This window comes from Lissotriton vulgaris, chromosome 1_1 (genome assembly GCF_964263255.1).
Source record: "Lissotriton vulgaris chromosome 1_1, aLisVul1.2, whole genome shotgun sequence".
NCBI lineage: Eukaryota > Metazoa > Chordata > Amphibia > Caudata > Salamandridae > Lissotriton > Lissotriton vulgaris.
This window is the reverse complement of record NC_141685.1, coordinates 536,758,922-536,784,996: the sequence shown is the minus strand read 5'-3', so window position 1 is coordinate 536,784,996 and position 26,075 is coordinate 536,758,922. Positions and strand designations below refer to the sequence as shown.

The window sequence follows — 26,075 nt, the reverse complement described above, 5'->3', positions numbered from 1 at the left end:
CGCATCGCAGGCAGCCAGGTTGCGGTTTAAACCTGTGGATGGTAGATGGGATACACCGCCTTTGGCACCCCTCAGGTAGATGTTAAAGACTTCCATACTTCTTCCCCCTTTGTGTGTTATAGTTAGCCACTGGAGATCCGACGATTGGGTGTTTCTTTCTTTTACCCTGAAGCCAAGAGCAATACTAATCCATATAATAAGGCCGCCAGACGGGCGACCTTTGGATCCTTGTTCCTGGACTGCGGGGATAAAAAAGGTGGAGAATCCCACTCGGTGTCTTGGCTCCAAACACCAGGTTTCCTGAAAGAGGCAGATGTGAAAGGGTTCCAGGAAGTCGTTCCATTCGGGGATGTCAAAGTTACGACCAAGACCAGCCACATTCCAAGATAGAATTTTTAAAACAGAGTCAGCTGGTGGAGAGACCTTGGTGGGGTCAATAGGCATGGGCATAGGAGAAACAGTCGCGCCCACAGGTTTTAAAGACCTCACAAGTGGCTCGATTTGCTGGAGATTGGAGGTCGCATAGGGGGCAAGGCAGGTAGGAACCGCCTGTTCAAGAGAAGTAGATACAGGGGGGGTCACGCAGAGCAGGTTTGGCCAATCTTCCCTGTTGCAATTTGCTATTATGTCCAATGACGATGTCACCCCATCAACCCTTGCATTGTTGGAACGTCCTACTCGGCTTGTTACAAACTCAGTGGCAGGACAATCAATGGAATGATGCCTTTGCGATGTTAAGAGATCCCGTCGCGGTTGCTTGGCTGCTTGCACAGGGAGTCAATCCACCTCCTCTAAACCACCAAATCTATTATAGGTAGAGAGGCCATTCCAATGTAGCAGGGTCTCCCTGTGGCCCCGAGACCTATTCAGCCGTTGGTGGTGTTGGACCAATGTCCAATTGTCCCCCTGATTACAGCTAGGTCGAGGGGGATAGAAAAAGGATAGTGGCTTGGGTTTGACTAAGGAGTCATCATTACTGGGCCAACTACAAATGTGGTGCGCCGTGTGTGGATCTTCGAAGGTCACTACTATGCAGTCCCCCGGACTGGATTTCAACGTAGGGCCTACCCAAGGAGTTCTGCGGACCATCAGTACCCTACTTCTTCTGCCATTGGGGATTGGTCTGTTGACATTTAACCAGTGCATTATTTTGTTTTTCAGCGACCAGTGATTTTCATGTTGGCCATTACCTAACGTTGGAACACCCGTCAAGACAACGACATAGTCGTTTGCCTCTGGGGGGAGGTCAATATAGCCACCTCTAAAGTTGTCTTTAACTGGAGGGACCTGGGTTTCACTAGGAATCAGTCTAATTGGTGTTTCATGTTTGAGATGTTGCAGATTACGTGTGGAGCCTCGTGGAGAAGCCTTTGATTTAACGCGAGCTTGCTCCACCGTGACTGTCCTTGGTTTAGGAACAGGTTTTATTGTAGGTGGTACTGAAGAGGAAGCTAGGTTGGTTTGGGGTGCGGTAGGCTGTGGCATTGGGTCAGCTGCAATAATGCCCTGATTTTCCAAACTTTTCAACCCAAGAGTGGCCAGCGCAATGATGCTCTTCTCCATTTCTAACAAGTTATTTTCTATCCTTGATAGTCTTAGGTCCAGAGGTGACAAAAGTTTTTTAAGTGTGTCCCAAACCACCTCTATGAATTCTTTATTGTTATCGGTTAGCCTGTCTACTTCAGGGTCCTCGCCTGCTATAGCATTAAGGAGGGGAATGGATGGATTTTTCCCGTGTCCCTCACTACAAGACTGGGTATTAGGAGTAAACTCAGCTCCAACATTGGAGGCTGTGATGTTATTCGTGGTCAGGTTTTTTGGAACAGCAATTTTCGCTTTCTTACGGAAATAAGCTGAGCGAGAATTGCGTTTCCTCTTTGATTGTTTGCCACTGGAGATATTATGAGGTAGATTCGGGAGGGATACAATAGGGGCAGGGATGTGCACACTAAGAGGTGTCAATTGAGTCTCCTCATCCTTACTTCCTGAGGCAGGTTGGGGAATAGCCGGGGTCGGTGAATGGTGAACATCTACCTGGGTGACTATGCAGTGTGGGCGGGCTGGGCGCTCAGGGGTAACAGAAGTGGCTATGTGGCCTAGGGAAGATTTCTTAGAAAGTGCAATTACTTGGGACACTCTTCTTGCGGCATCTAGTTCTAGCGAGACCCGGGTTTGGAGCTTAGATATTTCTTCGTCTATGGCTATGTTGGTGCGAGTTATGAAGTCATCCATGGGGCCACTAATTAGTGACCCACGTTTGGAAGACTTGCTACGGGTTACCCTTGGATCCATAGCACTGGGGCACTGTGACGAAGATAGGTCTATTTCCCCTCAGGTGATGATTTGGCTACCAGAAATATTGAGCCAAGGGGGGTGGGCCAGGGCCGTCCGCTGCCGTCCTCGAACGGCCTCAAACGGCCCGCTCTTTGCCCGGTCTTAGCCCGGGCTGCGTCCCGCGCTGCGGGAGTTAGATAGTTTTTATAGGAGGGGCAGAAAGGGCGGGGGGCGGGCCAGCAGGGAGAGCGGACCGGAAGCTCTTCCTTGGTCTTGCAGGGACTTCTGGGAAATGAAGTCCCTGCACGCTCGCAGCCCTGCTGATGCCTCGCGCCCCTTACCGCCTTGCCGCTAACACTCCTTCGCGTCTCCTCCCAAAGAACTGCTGACGCTGAGACCCAGCAGCGAAGCGGCACCCGCGGAGCGGGTGCGGCGAGGGGTTGACAGGGAGCCTCTTACGCTGGTTAAAGTGTCCTGGTGCGCTGGAAAGCCTCGTATCTCTGTGCCTCTGTCCTCAGAGGGTAAGTGTCCCACAGTTGGTCAGAACAACAACGTTTTTCAAGACCTTAGATGGGCGGGGGGCGGGCCAGCAGGGAGAGCGGACCGGAAGCTCTTCCTTGGTCTTGCAGGGACTTCTGGGAAATGAAGTCCCTGCACGCTCGCAGCCCTGCTGATGCCTCGCGCCCCTTACCGCCTTGCCGCTAACACTCCTTCGCGTCTCCTCCCAAAGAACTGCTGACGCTGAGACCCAGCAGCGAAGCGGCACCCGCGGAGCGGGTGCGGCAAGGGGTTGACAGGGAGCCTCTTACGCTGGTTAAAGTGTCCTGGTGCGCTGGAAAGCCTCGTATCTCTGTGCCTCTGTCCTCAGAGGGTAAGTGTCCCCTCTTTTCGTAATGTTTATTTGTTGTTATTTTCCTCAACCTAGTTTCTACCAAAGGCAGCTATTTCCTCAGTTATCTGCTGCCTCGCGCCACCCCAGAGAGTGTATTGTCTCTGTGGTGAGGGCCTGAAGGAATCTATTGCGAGACAGGCGGTGAACAACCCTTAACGTGCCCGCCGTTTTATCAAGTGACCAGAGACACTTGATTGCAAAGGTACGCGTCATTCTGCCACGTTCTATCACCACCTCTCATTAGGGTTGCCACCGTTCCGTAAGAAAAATGCCAGACATTTGTTGTCGTTTTAAGAGTGTGCAATTGCAAACGTCAGGATATGATACTAAATAGGTTTATAAATCGAATGTAATCATTTGTAACACGTCTTTTACGTCTAATGTGCTTTATTATTAGTAAATATATCGATAACACAGCTCCAGAACAAATGTAAACGTGTTTTCTAGTTATAGTTGCAGTTTGAATTATGTACAGATTAGGACTAAAAATACCGGCTTTAGGTGATTTTGTTTATTTTTGTACATTATAATACCAGTGGTGCCATTAGAAAACGGGTCAGGTGGCAACTACCTCTGACAGAGCTGCACAGCACCTGATAGGCCTATCAGAGTTTAGATAGGAGCCCACAATGCGGACAGGATAGACAAGAGACTCTATGGCCTCTATGTTTGCATTAACACCCCAGCTCCTCAGTTCACATCCCATTTCATCACTTTAATGCACCAAGAGCCACAGCGGAAAGCTAGAATCCAGGCAGGGTACACTCATAGATGTTTATAGGTCGTTGGGCTATTTCTTATGACGTGTCATCTTGAGTATGGCTGCGCAAAATCTCACTGAGGAGGTCTAAAAGCCTCACTGCAGAAGATTCTGGGCTTGCGCCCTGAAATTGTGCGACCCGTACCAAGAGGTGGAATGGCAGGGAGCTCTTCAAGTGGTGCAGTTTTATGGAGGACCAACCAGCACCTATAATTGACTTCTACGCTGATGCAGTCCTATGCACAAAGAAACACAGGCAGGGTGGCCATTTTGTTTACTACAACACTCAATAAGCACCCCAACCTTTAAGAATATGTCTGGGGAAATTAAGTGTCATATGTTTCTCTGGCATTAGCTACAGCTTCGTAAGACCTGCTATTTGATACAACTTCTAAATCTTCAACCCTGGACATTTTTATAAACTGATTACAGACACTGATACAGAACCTTGTAATTGACAGTATGATTCAGATGTATTGAAAATATTTTGATTAGCGAATAGCTGAAAAACGTAAACCATATTTTGGAAATGAAGAGAATATTAAATACTTTATATATAAACTGGAAGGGAGCTGCAACTTAAACTGTCTGACAGATATGCTAACAGAAGTGATTAGCTTTTCTTGCATTGGCCTGGGTTCATCCACGTCTTGCCCGTGATGCTCGCTTAGAATAGCAGAGAAGTCTCCTTTTGGGACCAAGCTCTGATCTTGTGGGAAGCATCATTGAGAGAAGCCCATAATTGGGACCTGACCACTGAAAGGGTTGTTCTGAAACCTGATCAATGGAGATGCTTCATCATATCCTTGTTTCATGTCATGCGATGCTCTGCCCATCCACGACAGGAAAAGGTAAGTCACTTGTCTATTAGGAGAAGACTGATGCTTGCACCTGACAGCCTTGTCCCAGACTCATGTTACTGTATCATGGGTGGTGAGAAAGGGCTGCACAGCACCAGATTTGTCCATCCAAGTTTAGATGGGTGTCCACAACGCTGTCATGATAAACATGAGGGGAGATGGGATCCAGTATCTCTGCTCCAAAGCTGTGAGCGGATGGGTGCGTACATTTGCTGAACCTTGAAGGTAACTCTAAACCACCCCTAACATTAAGCATAACCTTACTCAAAACTTTACCTAACACTATCACCTCACTGCTATCCTAACACAGCCCTGTATCGAGGTCCTAACCATCCTTAACCCAAAACGCAATCGGTTTAGCATAACCCTAGGGCATTCCTTACATCGTACCTGCAAACACCCCAGGTCTTATCATTAATCCCAAACCTAGCTCTGCATTGCTGAAGTCATTAACAGCGAAGAAATACGTTTCCGATGCCGACCTCATCAAAGATCTTTGAGAGTACGGTGGATTCACACAACTCACTGGAGAACTCCATTGACTCCCTCTGCCTGCATCGTATTTACAACCTGCTGCATTGCCTACAATTTGGCCAACTCAAGGACTCCTCCACAGATAGAAGCTAAGATACAGACTTCAAGGGTCAAGCAACACCTGCAGGGGTAGCTTCTCCTGGCTCGAAAACAGCGTGGAGAAAGAAGACCAAAGGTTCAGCCTGGTATTCCAGCTTAATCTCGACTCCATAATATTGTGCTGCCAGGAATACTGTGCCAAAATATCAGGGGCCATAAATATTGACAAGGTAGGTATATACAGACTATAGGTTTACTTTCCTTAATGCACATATATGTACCTTGATGGTATACATTTCTTCAAGTTAGATAGATGTGAAGTTGCTTCTTTATATTTTGATCCTAGATATTTTGATAGCTCAAGGTTTTTGTTGTCAGTATTTTGACAAACGACTACTAGGCCCTTTTCTGCCGTGCCACAAGAGTCTGGAACGTTATCTCGGTCCCTGTCTTCTCTATTTCTATCAGGAGCCGAGGCCCATCTCTACAGATCTCATTGAAACCTGACCACGTTGTCACTGGACCCCCTAAAGAGAATCTTCTCTCTTCTACACGCTCCAGATGCTGTCCCGCACATTACTGTAAACATCACCTTCTCCCTGCACCCCCTCCGCTACCAGGTACCCAAAACTTGTGATCACCTAGGCAATATTGTACACCTCTTCTTCGAGCAGTGCTAGAGTATTTTGCAGCTAGGTTTGCACAATACAAATCAATTACGTACCTACATCAAGTATGTTTTATCTCTCAACTCAGAGATATATGAAGGACTAGTTCATTCAAACACCATTACTAATAAATTGTCCTCGATTAGACTGAAATGTTCTTGTGCTTATGATTGTTGTGATAAAAGATTTAACTAATACCTAAACGTATGTTCCCCCATTAATTCACATCAGGAGAATGGATGGCCACACCGACCAACCCGTGTTTAGACCTGAGACGGTTAAGTCTGTGCAACAGGTGCAATAACCCACTAAGTTCTAGAACTGCCTGAGTTTATGCTCAAAACTAGAATGCTCTCGCTGTGGTACGGGGTTCCACTCATGCAGATCAGTCTGTCTTCTGAGAAACTGTACAAGCTGCGGCCAACACTTCTATTGCCCTTCAATTCTAGCAGATAGACAGCTCGAACCTGCAGTCACCTGCTGGTTTGTGCTCTTCACTGAAATCGAGTAGCATAGTATGGTTGCATTTCTGCACAAATTATTCATTAAAGTTGACAACACTGCCCTTATCACTTCCTTTATGTTCCTGAAACGTCTTGTCTCGGCTGCTTTAGAGTGCTACCTTTATTAATCTACTTCCCTTTCATTTATTGAAACCTCCTATCCAGGTCCCACTGTTCTATGCCAAACTAAGCACGTAGAACCTAAAAGCAGTCCCCCCTAGGCGACCTTGTTCTTACAGATGACCCTACACATCCATAGGTTGAGATCTTAACCACTGGTGATGGAACGGCACGTGGCCTAGGCTCAGGACTGGAAAAAGGCACAGAGTTCCATATTGTTTAGTTGCACGGTGAGACCAAATGGCTTAGGTAGACTACACAAAAAGACATGGGGCAGATTTACAACCCCCTGCGCCACCAGTATGTCACTCTTTGTGACCTACTGGAGGCGCATTTCACTTTTCCATGTTTACAAGGAGAGGAAAGCCACCCTGTGTGACTTTTCCTCTCCTCATAAATATGGCCCCTTCACAAGCTGCACTTTGCGTGGAAGGTGTGTTCCATTGGTGTTGCTGTGGGTTTTCCCACGCAACACCCATGGGACGAGACACATTTCCAGATTTACGAGCAATCGTAAATCTGGAAATGCATGTCAATGCTAACGTAGCGAGGAGAAATGTTTTCATTTCTCCTCGTTTTTTCCTCTTTCAATACGTGCTGCATTCTACAGTACGCATTGAAAGAGGAAAATGCCTGTAGTGATTGTTTTTGTGCAGGAAGGTGCCCCTTCCTGCACAAAAACAATATTCCCATGAAGCAGGCATCCTTGCACCATGGTGCAAGGGTACCTGCGCCGGCGCATGGCTGCAGTTTGTGCCAGCGCAGGGGAGAGCACAGGAATGCGACATATTATTGTAAATATGTTGCATTCCTGGGCTTCGGAAGTGCCGCAGTGTGGCGCAGTCAAAGGACTTGCGTTGCCACACTGAGGCACTTCCTTGTAGATCTGCCCCTTATTGTGGAGGCATTCCTGAACGAACGCTTGCTAAGTTATCTTTACAAAAGGAGAAACATTCACATGCCTAGGTGTCGAACCTACGACCTGAGGGCAATGTGGCAAGACCTGACACACCAGCCATCCATCCTCACATCAACAACAGAAAAGGTGATTCATAGAATACTTGACTATATCTCAGTCATTGGTAATTCTGCACGGCTGCAATGTATTCAATCATTTTATAGCTTGTCTGTGTCTTTACACACATAAACCAACCATAAGCAAACCAGCCTCTTTTAAACTTTTTTTTGTTTAGTTTCAATAGAAACTATCCCTACTTGTACATTCAGCACAATATCATTTTAAGTAGAGATAGTTCATCATATCTTTAGCACAGTCATGCCAACAGTCTGTCACTGTGAATTCTGTTGTTTCCCAAACAGAAACAAAAACATAACAATTGCAACAGTCTGGTGGGTCATCATCTTGATATGCCAATCTTTGGTTCCGTCTCAAATTAACAGTCCATAGGCCACGTTCCCTGTCATCTGGAACATGGCGATCCCAGACATGTTTCAGCTTTGTCAGGATTCATCAGTGAGGAGCAGCTAGAGTATTTGCCACATTGAGCTTGGGACAGATGTCTGGCCATACCCTTCCCACTTAGGGAGACTCTACCCAGATGCAGTGCTGCCTCGTTGGGCAATCCTTAGCGAGGTGAACTGGAGTGCCGAGTACCATCAAGCTAGGGGTCCATGTCTAGATCTATCCGCTGAAGCAGGGACAGGTAGACTCAACAGAAAGCAAAATGTGTACTAAAAGGTTGTGCAGGTACAAGTGTCATAATCTATTCTAGCATTTTATTTGGAAAACACATTCTTATCAAGAGCCTGGTATAACTAAGTGATTTGTTAAAAGCTGCTGCTATCCTACCCAATCAAAAAACTGCAACAGCGCAGTCATGGTTAATGAGGCATGGGCAGACTGTGGTTCCACTGAGTTCTAGATCAGAGCCATCATCCCTTCGCTGAAGTCTTACTGTGAGAGTGCTATCTTGTGAGAGGCCACAAGAGCCACAGCGTGGTAATGCGAGGCGGCTCGAGATGAGAGCCATCAGCCCTTGGCTGACCTGTGAAGATGCTGTCCTGTGAGAGGCCAGTAGTGAGACAGTATTGCTGCATGGCACAAGATTAGAGCAACTGGAGATCTATGCACCACTTACTGCGAGAGTGCTATGTTGTGAGAAGCCACAAGAGCCACAGTGGTACGGCACAGCTGTACAGTCGAACTAACCCTTTGTGGCTGTCTTACAGTTACACTCAACACCATCCTGTGAGAGTCCACCAAGATCAACAGCTGGCAAACATGAGCTCTCTCAGGAGGCCATTCTGAGGGTTTTGTTCTAAGAGGCCATCTAGAGCTGAAGTGTGGTACTGCAGGACTTTAGTTTCAAAGGGGCCATCTAATGTGTGAATAATGTGACAATGGTTTCAAAAGCCCAGAAGGAGTCAGCAAACAAAGCATCATTCTCCAGAGCCTACTTCTGGCTATTGTTAGCAGCAATTGTGGGAAAAAAAAAACTGTTTTTCTCTACACTGGATGCCCCCTTTTATAAATGTGGAAAAACAGACAAAGTCATCCCCAAGAACTGAAGCAGAGACTATGTGCAAGACAAATTAAAGTAGGGCAAATAACAAACACAAATGTGGTATTTCATCCAATAATTATAACGCAATCCCTGTGTTTTATACTCTATACAGTAAACACCTTAGGGCAGTGGTTTTTAACCTGTGGTATGAGGACCCCTGGGGGTTTACGACTCCTACTCAGGGGGTCTGTGGTGGTTTTACAAAGCTAAATAATATTACAATTAATAAACTTAAATGAATAGAGAATATACAAATAAAGAAGCAAATTAAAATGTTTATTTTTTTTCTCCATATTTGATCTGAATTAAACACAATATGTGAGCATTTGTTTCATGTAAACTTGTTTTTGTATTTGTTCGTACATTGTTTTCAAGTTCAAATCATAGAAATTGCTTGGGCAAGGGTCCCCGACTTCCAGTACTGACTTGGTGGAGGCCCCTGGATTCAAGAAATGATTCAGTGGGGGTCCACAGAAGCCAAAAAGGTTAAGAACTGCTGAAAAAAGGCAATGTAAAATAATTCTTCACCGCAACATCCACACTACTTTCCAAATCAAAAATTTACATTGCTGGAAAAGTGATGTCTTTCTCCTTTTCATCTTTGCCCTAAATGAATATCACACAGAAATGTAACGTGTCTGGTTTTGCAGCTGCATAGCCATGTTTCCATATATAGCAAGGATTTGGGGTGTCTTGGTTCTCTCAAGTGCAGCACTGTCCTCCCCTTCCAGTGGGGGGTTTGTGACCTTGGGAGGGGTGTTGGGCAGACTGGAAGAGAGAGTGCCCCGCGGACAGACCCAGTTCAGATGGCCACAGGCCCAGTGCTGACTGCAGGCCGCCCAGACATCTCACGCGGCGCACAACGTGCCATTGTTTCTCGCGAGCTCTTTCATGGCTTGAGAGGCCCGATTCAACGCGGGCCGTCCGAAAGGGGGTTCTGAAAGGGCCACTTTCCTGTGTCCATGGTTTCGTCCGCCACCAACTCACAATGAGCGCGCTCAAGTCCTATGGATGCCTTGCATTATTTAGTGACGACATCTCCCCGAAGCGGAATTATTGGTATTTTTAGTCTACCATGCTGGAAACTTCAACTCCAAGCAGCACGCCATTGCTTTTTTAAATCATAAATTATTTACAAAACAACTTTTCAGGTGTTAATTCGTAAATAGAAGTTAGGTAAGTGAGACATCCATATGAATAAGAGCGTAACAATTTGTGGTTTTCCATGTAATCTCGAACCAAAAGGCACAAATTCCTCTTTCGAGCTGGAAAGTCTAATTTTGGAAAGACCAGGAAGTTTAAATAAAAAAGAAGTAAAACGTCGGAAAGAGTCGATCCCCGAGCGGGCTGTGAGCTCCACGCTGATTGGGCGGCTGAGGAAGGAATCCCTGTGCTCTGACGCCGGCAGTCCGCGGCTCCGCGGTGCAGCACGCGCAGGTATTCATGGGAGGAATGCGCCCGTGCCAGGCGGTGCGGTGAGGGGGGTGTATGCACATGTCCGAATAAAGGACATTCCATTCCACATGATTCTCCAAACTCCATCTGTTTAGAAGAGGCCGGCAAGCCTCATTGTCTGTTTGAATGGGACGTGTCTGCAGTTATTTGCTTCACCTTTCGTGCTGCGTTTTATTGTGTCTTTCTCTCTTTTTCTTCCTTTCACACACGGAGTGTTGTTTTTATGATTAAAAGTGTTTATTTATTTAAGTGTTTTATAGAGCGTGAACTTGACCCGCTTTATAGAGCGCGAACCACCCGCAAAGTTTTAATGACAAACTTAACTTTCTATGACTCTTGTCTACTCTCAGGTCCAAAGAAAAACCAAAGGTGATGATGGACGGAGCGTTGACAATACAAACACTCACCCCCAGTCAACTGATCTGGGTTTAATCCATCACCGTTCTTTAGCCCACTCTGCCACCCCAGTTCAGACATGGCCATATGCAAATCAGTCTGACCCTGTGCCTCATGGGAACAGTCCAGCCCGAACTGCCAAGCCATGTCTTCCCTGGACCGGAATCAAGCTTATCAGGACTGGTCTGCAGCAGAGGTGGGAGGGGGGGGATGGGTATTCCCCAATTCAGACCAATATCAGTGAATATCTGTGAGATATATTAACCCTTTCGATGCTGATGACGAGCTCAGCTCGTCATCACCCACGGGTGTCGTGTGCTGATGACGAGCTGAGCTCGTCATGAACAAATGGCACTAGGGATTTCCCAGCACAGGAGGGGGAAAACGCCTAGCAGCCAAGGTGTTAAACTCTGTGGCCCCTCATCAGATTTTGCAGAGGCCTCATGTTTTTTGCGTTGCACCACTGCTCATCTCATTCCCCGTTCACCAATTTTTACTCCCCAGCCCACTGTCGGAGTGGACGTTAGGGCAATCAGGCAGAGCCTAATGGGCTGATTAGCTGGTCTGACAGACCAGAGTGAGGGCCGGTTTTTATCAGTTTATGGCCCAGTTCTTACTGTTGATTTCCTTGATATTACCACAAGCATTGCCTGCAGCAAACACAAATGCATGCAGTCTCCGATACCTTGCAAAATACCCATCTACTGTGTCTTTAGAAGTTTAAAACTGACCTGATAATGTGGGCCACTTTTTTAGGTATCTGGTTTGCTATTGGGGGCCACTTTTATTTTGGTGCAGGGCCTATTTTATGCCCCAGTCTGACCTGGCCTCAGTCCCCACCCCAAGAATCAAGAGCTGTATATCCAAGTATATAAAACATTTCACTATTATAAATCACCCATTTGGAAGCAGGTGCAGGAAATGAAAGCATTGAAGCTTGAAAGCAAGGGGAAGGTGATGCGGGTTGCACAGACATTAGCTGGCAAACACAAGCGAGGAAGAAGAGATCACAAGTAAAAAGTGATGAAGATCTGCATGAAGCGTGACAACACTCAGCATAGTGAGGTTGTTTGGGGCAAGCAAGGGATGCAAACTATGTGAAGCCACTGAGTTCTGTCACCTCTGTGACACTACTGAGGGGCGGGCCTGGTTCTCTCCAGGCCAGACTTGTGCCATGTGAATCCCCCAAGGATACTCCTTTACCTGCCTGTGCTTCCAGTCAGGAACAAAGGCCGCTTTACCTAGCAACAGGAAACTGCCTGTGTCAGATGACTCTAGAGCTATGAAGTTGGAGCTGCGTCTTTCAAAATGGCTTCCACAGAGAGGTGCAGACCCATTTTTAATGCCACTGTGTGAGAGGGCCACAGTCACTTCCAGCGGAATACTCAGGGTTTTTTGACAGAGTGGGCATGGGCATGGAAAACTTCGTATTGGCTATGTACCTAGGGGACCCCATGGTCGATTCATCCCAGGCCACAAGCTTATATAATTGAATGTTTGCCTACACTTAAAGCCTTCTTCTTTGCATAAGCTCTCTAAATGAAATGTCATCCATCATAGTGTACAACTGCAAAGGCCGTTTTTTATTGAAAAGTGGGCTTTTAGTGACACCAGCGTAAATAGTGTATGTTAAACTCTTCCTTTATAATTATTCACTGTTTAGTATTTGTAGGAAGGTGGAATATTGTGTGTTGATGCTGGTTAGGCTTCCCCATGCAATACTGTCACAAACACCAAAGATCGTCTTTGGATTCACATTAATAAATCCTTAGCTCAGTCCTGGTAGTGTGGCAAAGAGCAGTCAGGCTTTACTAGAGGAACATGTGTTAAGCATTTCAGAGTATCAACATGGACGATAAGTAATTGATACGACTCGAGAGAAATCCAACACATATTTATAAAAATAGAGTGTATTTTATCTTAATGTAGACACCAAAACGAACGGATTAGCATACATATAACTGGAGTTAGAGATTTCTAAAGCAATCTAAAATCTGTGCAAAAAAGTACAGTGAAACTTTATCATTACGGTCAATGGGAAAAATCACTAGTGACAATTGGTCACTTGCAGGTCGAGTTGCGTGGTACCCCTTGCAGGGTAAAGGTGATACAGGTACCAAGACCAAGCCACGACAGTCATTTCAAGTTCACCTGGCCCATAGAGCCAGGATGCAGAGTTGTCCTGGCTGTCCCTGGTGCTGAACGGGAGCCGCAGAAGAGTTGCTTTTACCGCTGAAACAGTGTTATGCAGGAAAAGATGCAACAACATTGTAGTTGCTGATGTTGGTACAAGGTCGGATAGAGTTCCCTGTAGGAGCAGTGTCGAGTGAAGGGGTTGGTTGCTGGACTGGTGATTAACAAGCCTTGGCAGCAGTAAGTGGAGCAGAAAGTTACTTCGACTTCCGGTGGTCCCGGGGAACTCAGTAGCTGCCTGTAACTGTGTGGAAGGACCACAGTTCCAGTTTGCAGGGGATTAGTGTCACTCATCCAGGGGAGTCTGAGGACGCTTAAGGCTTCCATATGGGTCCCTCTTTCTGGGGGAACCGGGAGGTAGCCTAGCACGAGTCTCGATCAGGCACAGGAGCGTTACCACAGGTGCAGAGTATCCCTCTTTTGCTTTTTGCAAGCCCTGTTGTCGCAGACACAGGTCTCTTCTGTGCTCTTTGATGCAGGTTGTTCAGAACTGAGGTTTTGGTGTTAACGGGTGTCCCTTATATCCTAGATTTAGGGGAGGTAGGGGTGTGAGAGCAAGTAGCAAATGGGCTGCTAGTCCCTACAGCTAGTCTGCCCCTGAGATGACCACATCTGGGGGTGTGGGTCACCTTTTCTACCCAGAACCCTCTATTCTGTGCAAATGTGCCTCGGACAGGGGGTGTGCTGTTTCCTTCTCTGGGAGAGCTGTGTTGCATATCAGAGGCGGTGCAGGCATTGAAGCTCACCGTCTTGATATGCCACTTCACTAGCCTGCCTGGGAGGGAGGAGGTGCGATCTCCTTCCTGCCCAGGCTTTTCTTACTGGCTCCTGGGAGTGATCACACTGCCTGGCAGGAGGTTAGGATCCAGTCTTAGCGGCAGCAAGTGTGGGAAGCGAGGGGTTGCCAGCCAGAGCACAGACAGGCTGGGGCAACTAGGTGGGCAACCTCTAAAGTTGCCACCTGGGTGCATGCAACATCACCCTCAACACACGATTCGTGTCAGAGGTGACAGGGCATGTTGTTTGATACAAAACATGACATATGTAGGCAATACTATAATGGAGCTTCCAAAACTCGGGTTTGCCCTGGTGCAAGCCCATGTTATCCTATGAACCTTCTATCACTTTTTATAGTGTCCTTCAATGGTAAAGGGCACTAGAGGGTCAAGTAAGCTTGCACTTACATGTCCACACCTTTGATATAACGCACCCTGCCTCCTAGGCTTTAGGAGGCCTTCCTTAGAGGTGAGTGACTGGTATATATCAAAGATAGTGCATTGACTTTGCCACAAATGGTGAGGGTAAAATCAAGTCCGAGCAGTTTGTACTTCTCTTGCAGTCTGCAATGGCAAGACGGCTGTCAGTAGCTTATTTGGGTCACTCAGGGTGGCACAAAGAGTGCTGCAAGCCGTAGGGACCCCTTTACCACCCATGCCCTTGTTACCACTGGTACCAGCGTATGAGGGGGTACAGTACTTGTAATTTGAGGATGCCAATTAACACATAACAGTTTTAAGGACAGAGCACTGGCACTGGGGCCTGGTTAGCAGGCTTCAGTGCACTCTCAGAAGTCGAAAATCATCATCCAATAATCCAAATAGGGGCAACAACCGAGGGGCATTTGCAAAAAGCCCTATTTCCTTACAGTATTGTTTACCTTTTTTGACTAATTATTTAAACGCTTAACTTCCATGTCTACCATTACTCTCTACACCAGGGCTGCTGGACAGTGCACAGGTTTAAAGGGCCCATAGGGTGAAGGATGTGACAATTCATCTCAAAACCCAAGTAGACGTCAAACAAAGCAACATTCTAGAGTTCCTCTTGTTGATGATAGTCAGCGAAGTAGGGCTGGTAATGAGAAGTGTTTTTTTCTTCTACACTGGATAGCCTCTTTAATACACGCGTCTAGAGAACAGTGGGCATAGAGTACAAGCAACTAGGAAAAGGCGGAGATGCCCAGGGGCAGCTGCCACCTCCAGAAGAGTGTCCTCCCTACCTGACTGAGACTCCAAAGGGTATTGATTGCAGCATTGCATCAATCCACGGCAACACTGAAACCCCTTCTGTTTTCATGCTGTCTAGTGTGGCAGTATCACTGTATGGCATTCCACAATCCTGTGGCACCAAGGCAATATGCTTTCTGACGTCGCTGGCAATGTTGCGTGCACTTACTGGTAAGGTTCTGCCACTCACTACATGGATTTTTGTTAAATCAAATTGTGGGCCAGTCTTATTGTAATTTTAATTGCATTTAAATAGCACTTACTACCCCATACAAGGCGTCGCAGCGCTTTTCAGCGAACCAATCATGATTCAATTTCATGCAGTAAATGAATGCATTTGGTTGTGAGGTGGAGCATTTCATTTGGATCGACCGTGCACGTCCACACCTATATGTGGGCGTTATAACATGTTAAAGCCATTTTGTGAATTTCAAGTAAACTGCTGGCACTGCTAATCGACAATATTTGCACTCTGAGGCTGGAATTGCAACTGCTGCGCCATTAACATCTACATTCACCTGCATTTTGTTCGTTTTTTTAACTGAACATTATCTAAATCCCTATTGCAGCCCCAGAGATTTGCATCACTAAGACTAATTATTCAACAGCCCCCCTCTTCCATATCTCCCATTCTGTAAAATAGGGGTACCTAATCCACTCTGGAGACTGTTGTGCAGTTCATAGCTCCCAAGTGGCCCCATGTCGTATGTGACACATTGTATTGGTGTCTGATTTCTTTAGCCAACAGCTTCGATGGCACACACTTGTCTGTTGATCCTGTGTGGACACCTCAGGAGGCCCGGGCGCTTGTGAATCACTGCGCCGTCTGACCCCTGAGCCCCCCTGCCCTCTCTTGCTCACCGGCACCAGGCATACCTGTGTGATGTCAGAGGCTCGCGGCAGTACTTCTGTCTGGCGGAGCTCAGTGACTGCTGCTCGTACCATTACCTTGTTTGCTCTTCGTAAGTGCTTGAAAGAGGAGATTCCATCGCTGCGCGTGCAGGTGTGGGCACGTCATGTCATGTCATACACGTACCAGGACAGTTACAGGTGTGAAACCATTGCTCCTCGTTACTCACATCCTCATTTATGCCTCGTAAATTGCAGCCACGATCATCTGTCGGTGGCAGACAGCGCCTTCCATGTTCCTCTTAACTGGACTATGACATCAGTAGACACATTCAGCAACTTTGGGAATCTACAGTAGTCTTCTGAGGTGAACAAGGTCACACGCCTCACTTTATAAAACTCCTTCGCCAATGCTTGCACTAGAACAATCTAATTGGGTGCTATTTGTTACCCAAGGCAACACCTGTCTGTGTTCGGCTAAGGTACACCACACATAACCAGCCCCCAGTGTCCACCAGCATTCACTGTATCAACAGAAGTGTGGTTGAGGAGCTGTCGCTCAACACAGTGTTGAGGTGTATCTAGGGCCACTGGCCCCAATGAGTCAGTGGAGGACCAAATTATGTGGCGAGTTGTAATAATGTGGCAACAAAAGGCACATTATGCTGCATTACACAGCATATGTTGTGGCAGTGTTAAATCACTGTTTTACCACTTTAACGCCTATTGATACAAAGGTATTAAATGGCTTTGCTAAATACAGAGGTTTTTTAAAGAAATAATTCACATTCCCCAATCCTACTGGAAATGTTATTTACTATTAGTTTGCATGCGAGAAAGCACAGTTACACAATTTTACTAGCAATGTCCCTTCTAAGCTCCTTGAGTAAAATAGTTTGCATAAAATATACAACGGTGAACGGAGCAGAAAACCAGCCTGAGTGGCACTTTGAAAGTAATGAAATGTGAGCCTCTTTTAGTCTGTGTAAATCAGCTATGATTCAAAACAGGTATTTAATTTTGGTTTTTACTTTATGCAGACCCTCCAGGATATCGCGATTTCGCGATTTGCCGCGAAATCGGCACTTTTGTAAAAATGCCGCGATTTTTACAAAAGTGACCGCGAAATCGGCACTTTTGTAGAAATCGCTGCATTTTTACAAAAGCCGCTATATCCTCGCTATATCCTGGGGGGTCTGCTTGATCAGCTTGCCCAAGAAGTGTCCTTTGCTTGGATCCTCTGCCCACCTCGTATTGTCCGGCACCGAACTCGGTTATAGACCTCACAGATTTTAGCTGACAACCCAGTAACACATCTTATGGGGCTAACATAACGTGCGGCTCGGCTGAAAGGGGGCATTGTGGTGCCAGTGAGATGCGCGCGGGCGACCCTGCCGGCGCTGGGGAGGAGGTTGCGCCATAGGAAGCCCCCTCCCTGCCGCCCTCCCAGCCCTGGAAGCATGCATCGCCCCCGTGCCAGCAGGGCTTCAAATGGGAAAAGAAATACGTGCAGGTATTCCCCCAAATAAGCCGTGGAGTTAAAACGGGACTTCTAGTAAGGGCTTAAGATGGAAACATTGAATCGATCGAAATGAAGGAAACGGAGTACCATCAAAACTGGGCAATGGCCACAGCTGTTATTTAGAGTGATTATAGAAGGAAGAAGTGTGAATTTAAGCACTATACATCAAAGGCAAATTTAAAGTGCATCGTACGAAGTAAGGATTATGCCCACAATTGCGTCATATATCATACATGCTCAGCTAGGACACATGGCATTTATTTTTCATAGAATGCATTTACTATTGTTGCAGATCGCTTTCCCCATATTGTTTTTAGAGGTGGCCAAGTCCATTACGTTCTGTAAAAGTATGAATGATAATGTGTTCGATTATAAACACACTTTTACCCAAGGATTTCCGTGATAGTCTCGCCTTTGTCGGTCTCTTCGCAAGCTCTTTTTTGTCTCTCTTGCACAATCTCTCCCCTTCCCATCGTCAACTGTGTGGTTAAAACGTGTCTCTCTATTTTTGCTCTCCCCTCTAATATCATATCCCCTGGCTTGGCCCCTATCTTTCACTTTCCATGTTTGTCTGGTGTCTCATTCTCCCTCCATTCACAGTCTCTTCTTGCTCTCTTCTCTCCGATGTCTCACCCTTCCCCTTCCAGCTTCCCTTTCTGATGCCTCTCTACTGTGCCTGCTTCTGTCGGCCAGTCTGCAGAAAGACGACGGAAGGGAGAACTGCTGGGGTCATCTCATCTGCTCGCAGCCCCTCTGGATTTGTCGGGACAGCCACGACTAGCTTTAAAATAAAACAACACAGTATCTGAGTGTACTGCTAATAGCTATCATTCATGAAACACAGCAGGTGGGCAGCAGACCCCTCAATCCGGAATCAACTTTCTTGCGCTGGGCCTCACCTCCCGCTGTTCTGCACTAAACACAAGTCAAGGCGACAGGATTCTTTTAGTCCAAACTGCGATGTTTTACCCTCAAGATAAAGTACTCAGTGAATGGGCGATTTCCCGGGCGTCATTGTGCTGGGTAAATCGGCTCCACTGCTATCTTTCACCTTTTAATGCCGCAGGTGGGAGGGACCTCTAGGTAAAATGTCTTTCAATCTGCTGTGTTGCCAATTTTAAAAGCGGCTCAGTTTTAGTTTATAAAAATGGTCTCGAACTTAGAAAATGTAGAACAGCTTCCAAACCGTTTCTAAATACCTGTCATATTATTTGTGCATGGTTGTGTAAAGAAACTTGATGTTTTTAAATTAATAGCTTTTGCATCTATTAATCTAAACATTTTATAAATGGTTAATACAATCTGCGTCAGTGGCATGCACTCTTGTACTCCTCCTTAGGTGCTCAAGGTCTCTTCTTAACAGCTCTAAAGTAAAAATGTTTTAAAAAAAGCAAAAACTACAACCCCAGCATGCTGTTGCTAGCAAAACGCCTAGACCGTTCTTTAAGGTGTCATATGTGGCATAGGCCTTTCTGGCAAGGTCTGTTAATTTGCATGTGCAGCAAGTAATCACAGTTTTTCAATCTGAGAGACCGTATTCTTGAGGAAACAAAGTGTCTACATTGTAAAGAAACCAAATATACATAGCTTCATGTTGTTAAATAACTAAAAAAACTAAGATATCTGTGTTTGTTGTAGGAAAAATGGCCACATAAAATGCCGCAAAATTGCCGCTAAATTTCCATATTTGTGCCGCTAAATTTCCATTTTTGTGCCGCTAAATTTGCTAATCCATGCCGCTATATCCTGGGGGGTCTGTTTATGGGAACACTCTGAGCGTCTACAATAAGCTCTTTCCATTAGGAAACAGACTTTTAGAACAGTATATTACAGTATGTAAAATCTTAGTGTCTCACTAGGCAGCTCTGCAACACTTAAAATATCAGACTTTAAAATACAAGTAAAATGTTTGGAATTTTCATGTAGTCTGGGTGCCCTCACAAAGAAACTGATGTTTTGAGCACGGCGATTTACATACATAATGAACAAAAAAAATTCCTGACAAGGAAACTCTCATTAGATCGACCTTGTGCAAAGTACATTTAAATGTAATTGGAGAGGATGTGGCCTAATGGCTAGGGCGGGCAACCTCAAATCTGTGGAACCCGGTTCTAGTCTCGGCAAGGACGCACAACATCCTGTGATTCTGGGCAAATCACTTAATCTCCACGTGCCTAACAAAAATGAATGTGTCCTCATGTAACGCAACTTGTGTAAAGCGCTCTGATACCATATACCTTCGGGTCATGTTTGCGCTATATAAAACGCTGAAGAAAAAAAAATGTGTCAGGATTTATTTCATGCTGTAGTGTTGACAAAAGCTGTTCACTATATAAATAAGGGGGAAAGGGGCTTGAGCTGTCCGTCATACGCCATCTCTGTGTAACTATCTTCAAAATAACGCATGACGTTCTGTGGCAGCAGAATTGTCCAAAAATAAGAATTGGGATGTTGGTTCTAGAGCAACCGTTTTCCAGGATAGACGGACCTGTACCCATCCAGGTAGCATGCTTCATCCTTGAGCTGTGCTCCACTTTGCGTGGGAGTGCAATACCCAACAGGCTACATACGGAGCACTTTGTTGAGATCTTTTATCGTGTGTTCGTAGGTCACAAGCACGCACTGAACTCCCCGTGTAGTTGACGGTTTCTCGAAGGGAATTAAAAAAAATTGATTGGGCCATGCCAGTTAAAATTATTCATGGATGCCCATGACTGAAAGTTTATCATTAACCAATGTTGGGATCCCTGATAAAATTACAACAATGAAAGGACTCGCAGGATGTAATTATCGAAAAAACATAAATGCCATCATTAGTTTGCAAGTCATCACTGAGAATATGGACCATTGATGTCACAGTACATGGAAGATCTCCATGCCAGCTGCCCAATGCGGAGTTGGTCATCTGCCTTTCTCTAGGGTAGGCCGACAGTCCATGCTAGGAGTCATACTGTACACTTTACTCTGCCAGGGACCAGGACACCAAACAAAAACAAGCACTGGCAAAGCTAATAGGCCTGATGTTGGCTGCCAGCCTTTTGGCTTTGTCAAGGCTTGTTTTGTTAGGGTTTTTGTAAAATGTTAGAGTTTGAAGGGACGGGTGGCTACTGGGTCCTCAGCCATATAAAAAAAAATCCCTGACAAGAAGCAAAAACCTTTTATTTGTCTCATAAATAGTTGCCATGGGTGTCCCTGGTGCTGAAGGCTCCTTTGACTGAGGATGGCTCCCTGTGAAAGGACAGAATGCTATCACTCACGCTGAAGATAGCCAATGAATGAAGTGCGCTGGCACGTTGCCCCAGCTGTGTGCTGTGGGGCGTGGAAGAACAATGTGGCTGAAAACACAACAAACTGATGGATGAAACGGGCTAGCTGAAAGCCCCTATAACTAAATACATTATATATATATATATATATATATATATATATATATATATATATATATATATATATATATATATATATAATTTTTTAGTCAAATCAAAAGGTCTTGGCTAGCACCAGACCTACAAATGTGAAACTTTGACGGTACTGTTAATTCAGATTTAGTTGCACGCTTGTGTGGGTGGTACAAGTGTGGCGCCTATGGTGTTGCTTCAACATGTTGCACCCTAAACAGACATCTGTAGCCCCAGGGCAGGTATCCCTTATCTAGCAGCACACAGTAGCAACGTGCAGGGTCAAAAGAGCAAACTCTTTAATAGAGCTGTCCAGGGTGTCCCCGAAGCCTGATTGATTGAGCTACCTTAGAATGTGGTGCTTCTGAAGTAAACTATTTTCAGTGCTTTTTTTTTAGAATACACCAGACACCAGTAGTGGCTGGTGAACTTTGAACTTGGCAGAGTGTAAATACCTGCCCTGAACTGAACCAAGCAACATAAACTAGTGAGCAAAACGTTCTCCATGGGGAATCTTTTGCCATCAATAAATCTTCCAGTAATGTAATCGAAAGGTGGTTTCTACATTGCATTGTTCTCATAAGTTGGGGAAAGTCTTCTAGATCTCAAAGGAACATTTATGTAATATTCAAATACTCTCAAGTTGTACAAACAAGCCTGAACCTCTGCAAGGAGATTGCGGGTCCACCTTCCTACAGGAAAAGTTTGAGTAACAATCTGCATAAATATTGGCTAAAAGTCAAACGTTTTAAATATATTTGACCAAGAAAATTGGGTCTAAACTTTGATATAGCATGTACAATTTTTGAAATTATTAGGCCATGTTTTTTTGCTGAGTTTTATACAGCGCGAACTCGACCCGAAAATATCAGAACGCTTTACGTGAACACCAGTTGCGTTACAGACGGACACATTCCTTTTTGTTAGGCACGGGGAGATTAAGTGATTTGCCTAGAATTACAGGATGTTGAGCGTCAGAGACTTGAACCCAGTTCCCCATCTTCGAGGTCCACGCTCTAGCCGTTAGGCCACATCCTCTCATTTCTGACCTCCGTGAAATGGAATCAGGGGTTTTTGAAATATCTTTCAGGGCCTAGGGGTGATTGTTCCACTCCTGGCTCTAATATTGGCCAATCAAATTAATCACCACAGTGACATCAGAAAGAGTGAAGCATATGCTTGAACGTTTTAGAATCTAAACTGTGAGTATCTTTGTCAAAAACTGTAATGTTGCTCCTACCTTTAAAGGCTGATCAAGATGACGGACAACAGGGCCCAGTCTTAGTTCAATGATCACAGCCGCCAAAGCTAAATGGTTGGTAAAGGACTAGAGTCTGAGAACATAAACCTTCCTTACAGAGTCAACAGAACATCTAAACCAGACCACATCACATACAAAACTAGGCACCAGGGTCATCTAGCTGGCTAAGTGTTACCACCCGACCAGCACACTCCTCAAAGAAATGCACCCCAGCAGTACCAACAGAAGAGGTTACCTGCAGTATGCCACGCCCGCAAGCCAAGCACTGCTATATTGCTATTCAACTGATACACGATGCCTATAAGAGTCCAAACTCCTCAGGCCTAGCAACAAGCAACCTTTCAGACTTGCAATATGAATTAAACAGCAAAGGGCGAAGTTGTGCACATGTTAAAAACACATAGTCACAATCGCTAAATATTACAATTAATGAACTGATGATCTGTTCACAATGCACAGTGAAACAAGACCACTGTGATTCCGGTCAAAGAGAAATCAGAGAAGCAGATGGGACAGATGCTCAGATTCCAGAAGCACTGCAAGACTGTGCATAAGCTATGCACAATACCAGAGGTCTCCAACCTTTTTAGTAATAAGATCTACTTATGTTTAATGAGAATCATCCTGAGCTATTAACATTATTAGTGTTCTAATAATGACCACTTCAGACAGGATAACAATACTGGCCACAATATTCAAGCTGTGATCATTTCTGACAATGCTTTTTTTAAAATTAGTGGTGGCATCTCTGTCTGACGCACTTTTTTGAAAGCATCTACTTGAGTAAAACATAATAGATATGGCTGAAGTGTTCCTGATATCAAGGTAATAAAGTGAGGTATCAGTTTCCCCAAAGTCAAATGATTTAGCACTCAAATATCAACTTTTAATATCTTTTGAAATTTTACCAGCTTTCTCCAAACATCTGAAAATGCACACATTTTCGTCTTCAATTCACTCAATTTTGAGGTACTCATATTAATTCAACCATGCTAAATCTTTTAATGCAGTAGAGTGGGTTGCACACAGGAGAGCTACCTACAAGCAGCAGGAGAGGAATACAGCACTTTACTATGCGATGAATTACATCGCGTGGTATTACAACGCGGTCGTTACAATGACCGTGTTGTTCTTTACAATGACTTCCACTAGGGGGCGCGCTGGACTTAGGAATAGTAATATTTACTATTCCTACTCCAGTTTGTGAAACAGTAAGGAAGGTGTTGGAATTCATTTCCAATACCTCAGTGGCCCCTAGTGGAATTCGTTGTAAAGACTTGCGATGTAAATGCATCGTGTACTAACAACACGGTCATTGTAATGATCACTTTGTGAAGGTATCGCAGTGTAATGACCGCGTTGTAAAGATTGTTTCCCCAGGAGAGTTACTTGTAGTTCAGGAGCTACTCGTTGGAGAACCCTGCACACAACAACATAGCATAGCATAACATATCTGTAAAGAAACAAAGGTATGCCTGCACTTCTCCTGAGGAGTACCAATGAATATAGAACCCCACTACCCCACACAATCAGCAATTTCCCCCAAATTACGACTCATTCTGTAACTAGGCGGGGCTCTGCGCACACCTCCTGGTACACATCCGAGTTCTGTCATGTCTTTAGAGCCATCCTAGCTTCTAAGCAATGTAGGCAGAGGATACTATCATAAGAAACATCCTTTTTTATTTTGCTCTACTTGTTTTATGAAAAAAATATTAAAAGTTCAATTACACCCCCTATTCTATAAATGGCTGTATCATGCATTCTTTTAGCAGTGCAGGGGGTGGGGGTGATTTGAGAAGATAAGCACAATGTCACTTCACCTAGGGTAAAGGAAATTCAAGATGGATGCCCTAATCTCATATAACAGAACAAGTTAAACAGTAAGTCTCAGATTGATGAAGGTTGCACGAGTGCACACTTGCCGCTGCCCAATATTGAGTTGCATTTGCAGCCTCTTATAGTGGTAAGTAAATTGCCGCAATGCTGTGCGTCACTTTGTACCACACGAGGGCCTGCACCCACTGCTAGTAATAACCCCTCCACGTGAAACAGGCAATCAAAGGGCTGCACCACAAAAAAAATTCTCAAAAGTGGCACATAATGCCTAGACCCGCTTTTGTCAAACATTGCAAATCTTGATCATTCGTTCAATGGACACAGGCAGCGGAGAGTAATTCCATACCTTAACATAGTCCACAGCTGGATCCACAAGGCTCTGGTCTCTGTAAAAGGAAACAAAATAAGAAAGTTAGGCCTTTCCTTCACCTCGTACAGTCTCTAATCAATTCTGTCAACAGTAACAGGCCATCGAAGACCCTCTCCTTGACAACCTGGGGGCATATTAGCAACAGACGGTGATAAATATCGCAAAGCGCGCTTAGCGCTTTCATATTTATCGCCGTCTATCGCTGTTATTTATCGCCCGGTTAGCGCGTTATTTACAAAGTGTATAACCTAGGTGATAAATATTCCAGCTTTAGCGCAAAAATGGACAAACATCGCTGGAAAACCCGCGATGTTCACCCAAAACAGCAAAAAAATTGCTGATATGAGCATGTGGTCGTAACCACATAATCCACATCCCATGTAAGGTATGCCCTAGTCTGGATTTTAACAGACATTAAAATCCTGAGCTAAGGGCGCGTTAGTGGGATTAAGATTATCGCTACGCCGGATTTGAGGTCCTTGTAAATATCGCAAAGCTGGTTTAGCGATATTTTCACATGGAGTATTCTCAGGCACGCCTCCTTTGCATTTCATTAACGATGCAATGCGAGGCGTGCTGACAAACGGTGCTAAGACAAGCAAACACGCGTTAGCGTGTCCTTGTAAATAAAGCGATAATATTATCGCCGCTTTTCGCCCGAAAATAGACGCAAAAGCGGCGATAATATTATCGCCAGCCCTTGATAATATGCCCCCAAGTGTAGCAGCACCTGTCCCCACCTGGCCGTGAACTAGGAGTAGGAAGAATGGGTGTGAGCTAACCAAAGGAGCTCCTTTTGCTGTGCTATCGCATGTCCTTCCCATCCCCATATGTACACTGTGGGTGACATTTAGAATCAATGCCATGAAATGGTAACATGCAGCTTTTTTAAAACTTAAGATAACAGGCATTAGTAAAGTCAATATGTTTGCCCCTAGCAAGCCTGTGTTTAAAAAAAATATATGTTCCAAGTAAATATATGCAATAGTCATTCAAAGTAATAAAAAAGGAAAAATTGAGCACTTAATACCAGTGGTGGGCATATGTTTGCATAAACATAAAGGAAAAAGGACCCACTGCAAAAATAGATTTAAAAATCCATGAAATTAAAGAAGAAACGAAGGCAGAGATTGGCCCACCAACCTTGGCACTGAACTGGATTACTTTTTAGGTGGATGTGGGCAGACAAAATGCAGCATTCACTGCGAAGAGAACCAATGGCTCACGTGGGCTGGTCCCTTGCCCAAGCTCTGATCTGCAGTGGGCAGAAGTAAAATTTGAATGACAGTAGAACAGACCAATGACTGAATAGGGCTTGGCAACCCCCCCGCATTTATGCATGTAAATGTTTGTTATAATTTGTTTTTCAGAAACATATAGGTGTCAATTTCTTTCTCCGGATAGTATTTATTGCACAAAAATAAATAAATAAAAATGCAAGCCTTCCAAGGTCTGGCCTATTATCGTTGCCAATGCTTCAATTATATATATCAAGTGACCCTTCAGTTTTTTAATTGCTCTGCCATCATTCGAGTTCATAGGCGTGATATGAATCACAGGGCATTCGTCTACTCAATAGTATCTACCAAGATGCTACTTGGTGTACACGAT

At 45.0% G+C, this 26,075-nt stretch overlaps 1 protein-coding gene across 2 annotated transcripts in view; it reads right to left on the bottom strand.

Annotated features, from left to right (window-relative positions):
- Positions 1-26,075, bottom strand: part of BCAR3 (BCAR3 adaptor protein, NSP family member) — a 226,884-nt gene that overhangs the window by 110,147 nt on the left and 90,662 nt on the right. For both annotated transcript variants that reach the window (XM_086953907.1, XM_086953908.1), the window contains exon 3: positions 24,441-24,480. In XM_086953907.1, coding sequence (XP_086810033.1) covers positions 24,441-24,480 — 40 coding nt within the window. The remainder of the gene's footprint in view (positions 1-24,440; positions 24,481-26,075) is intronic.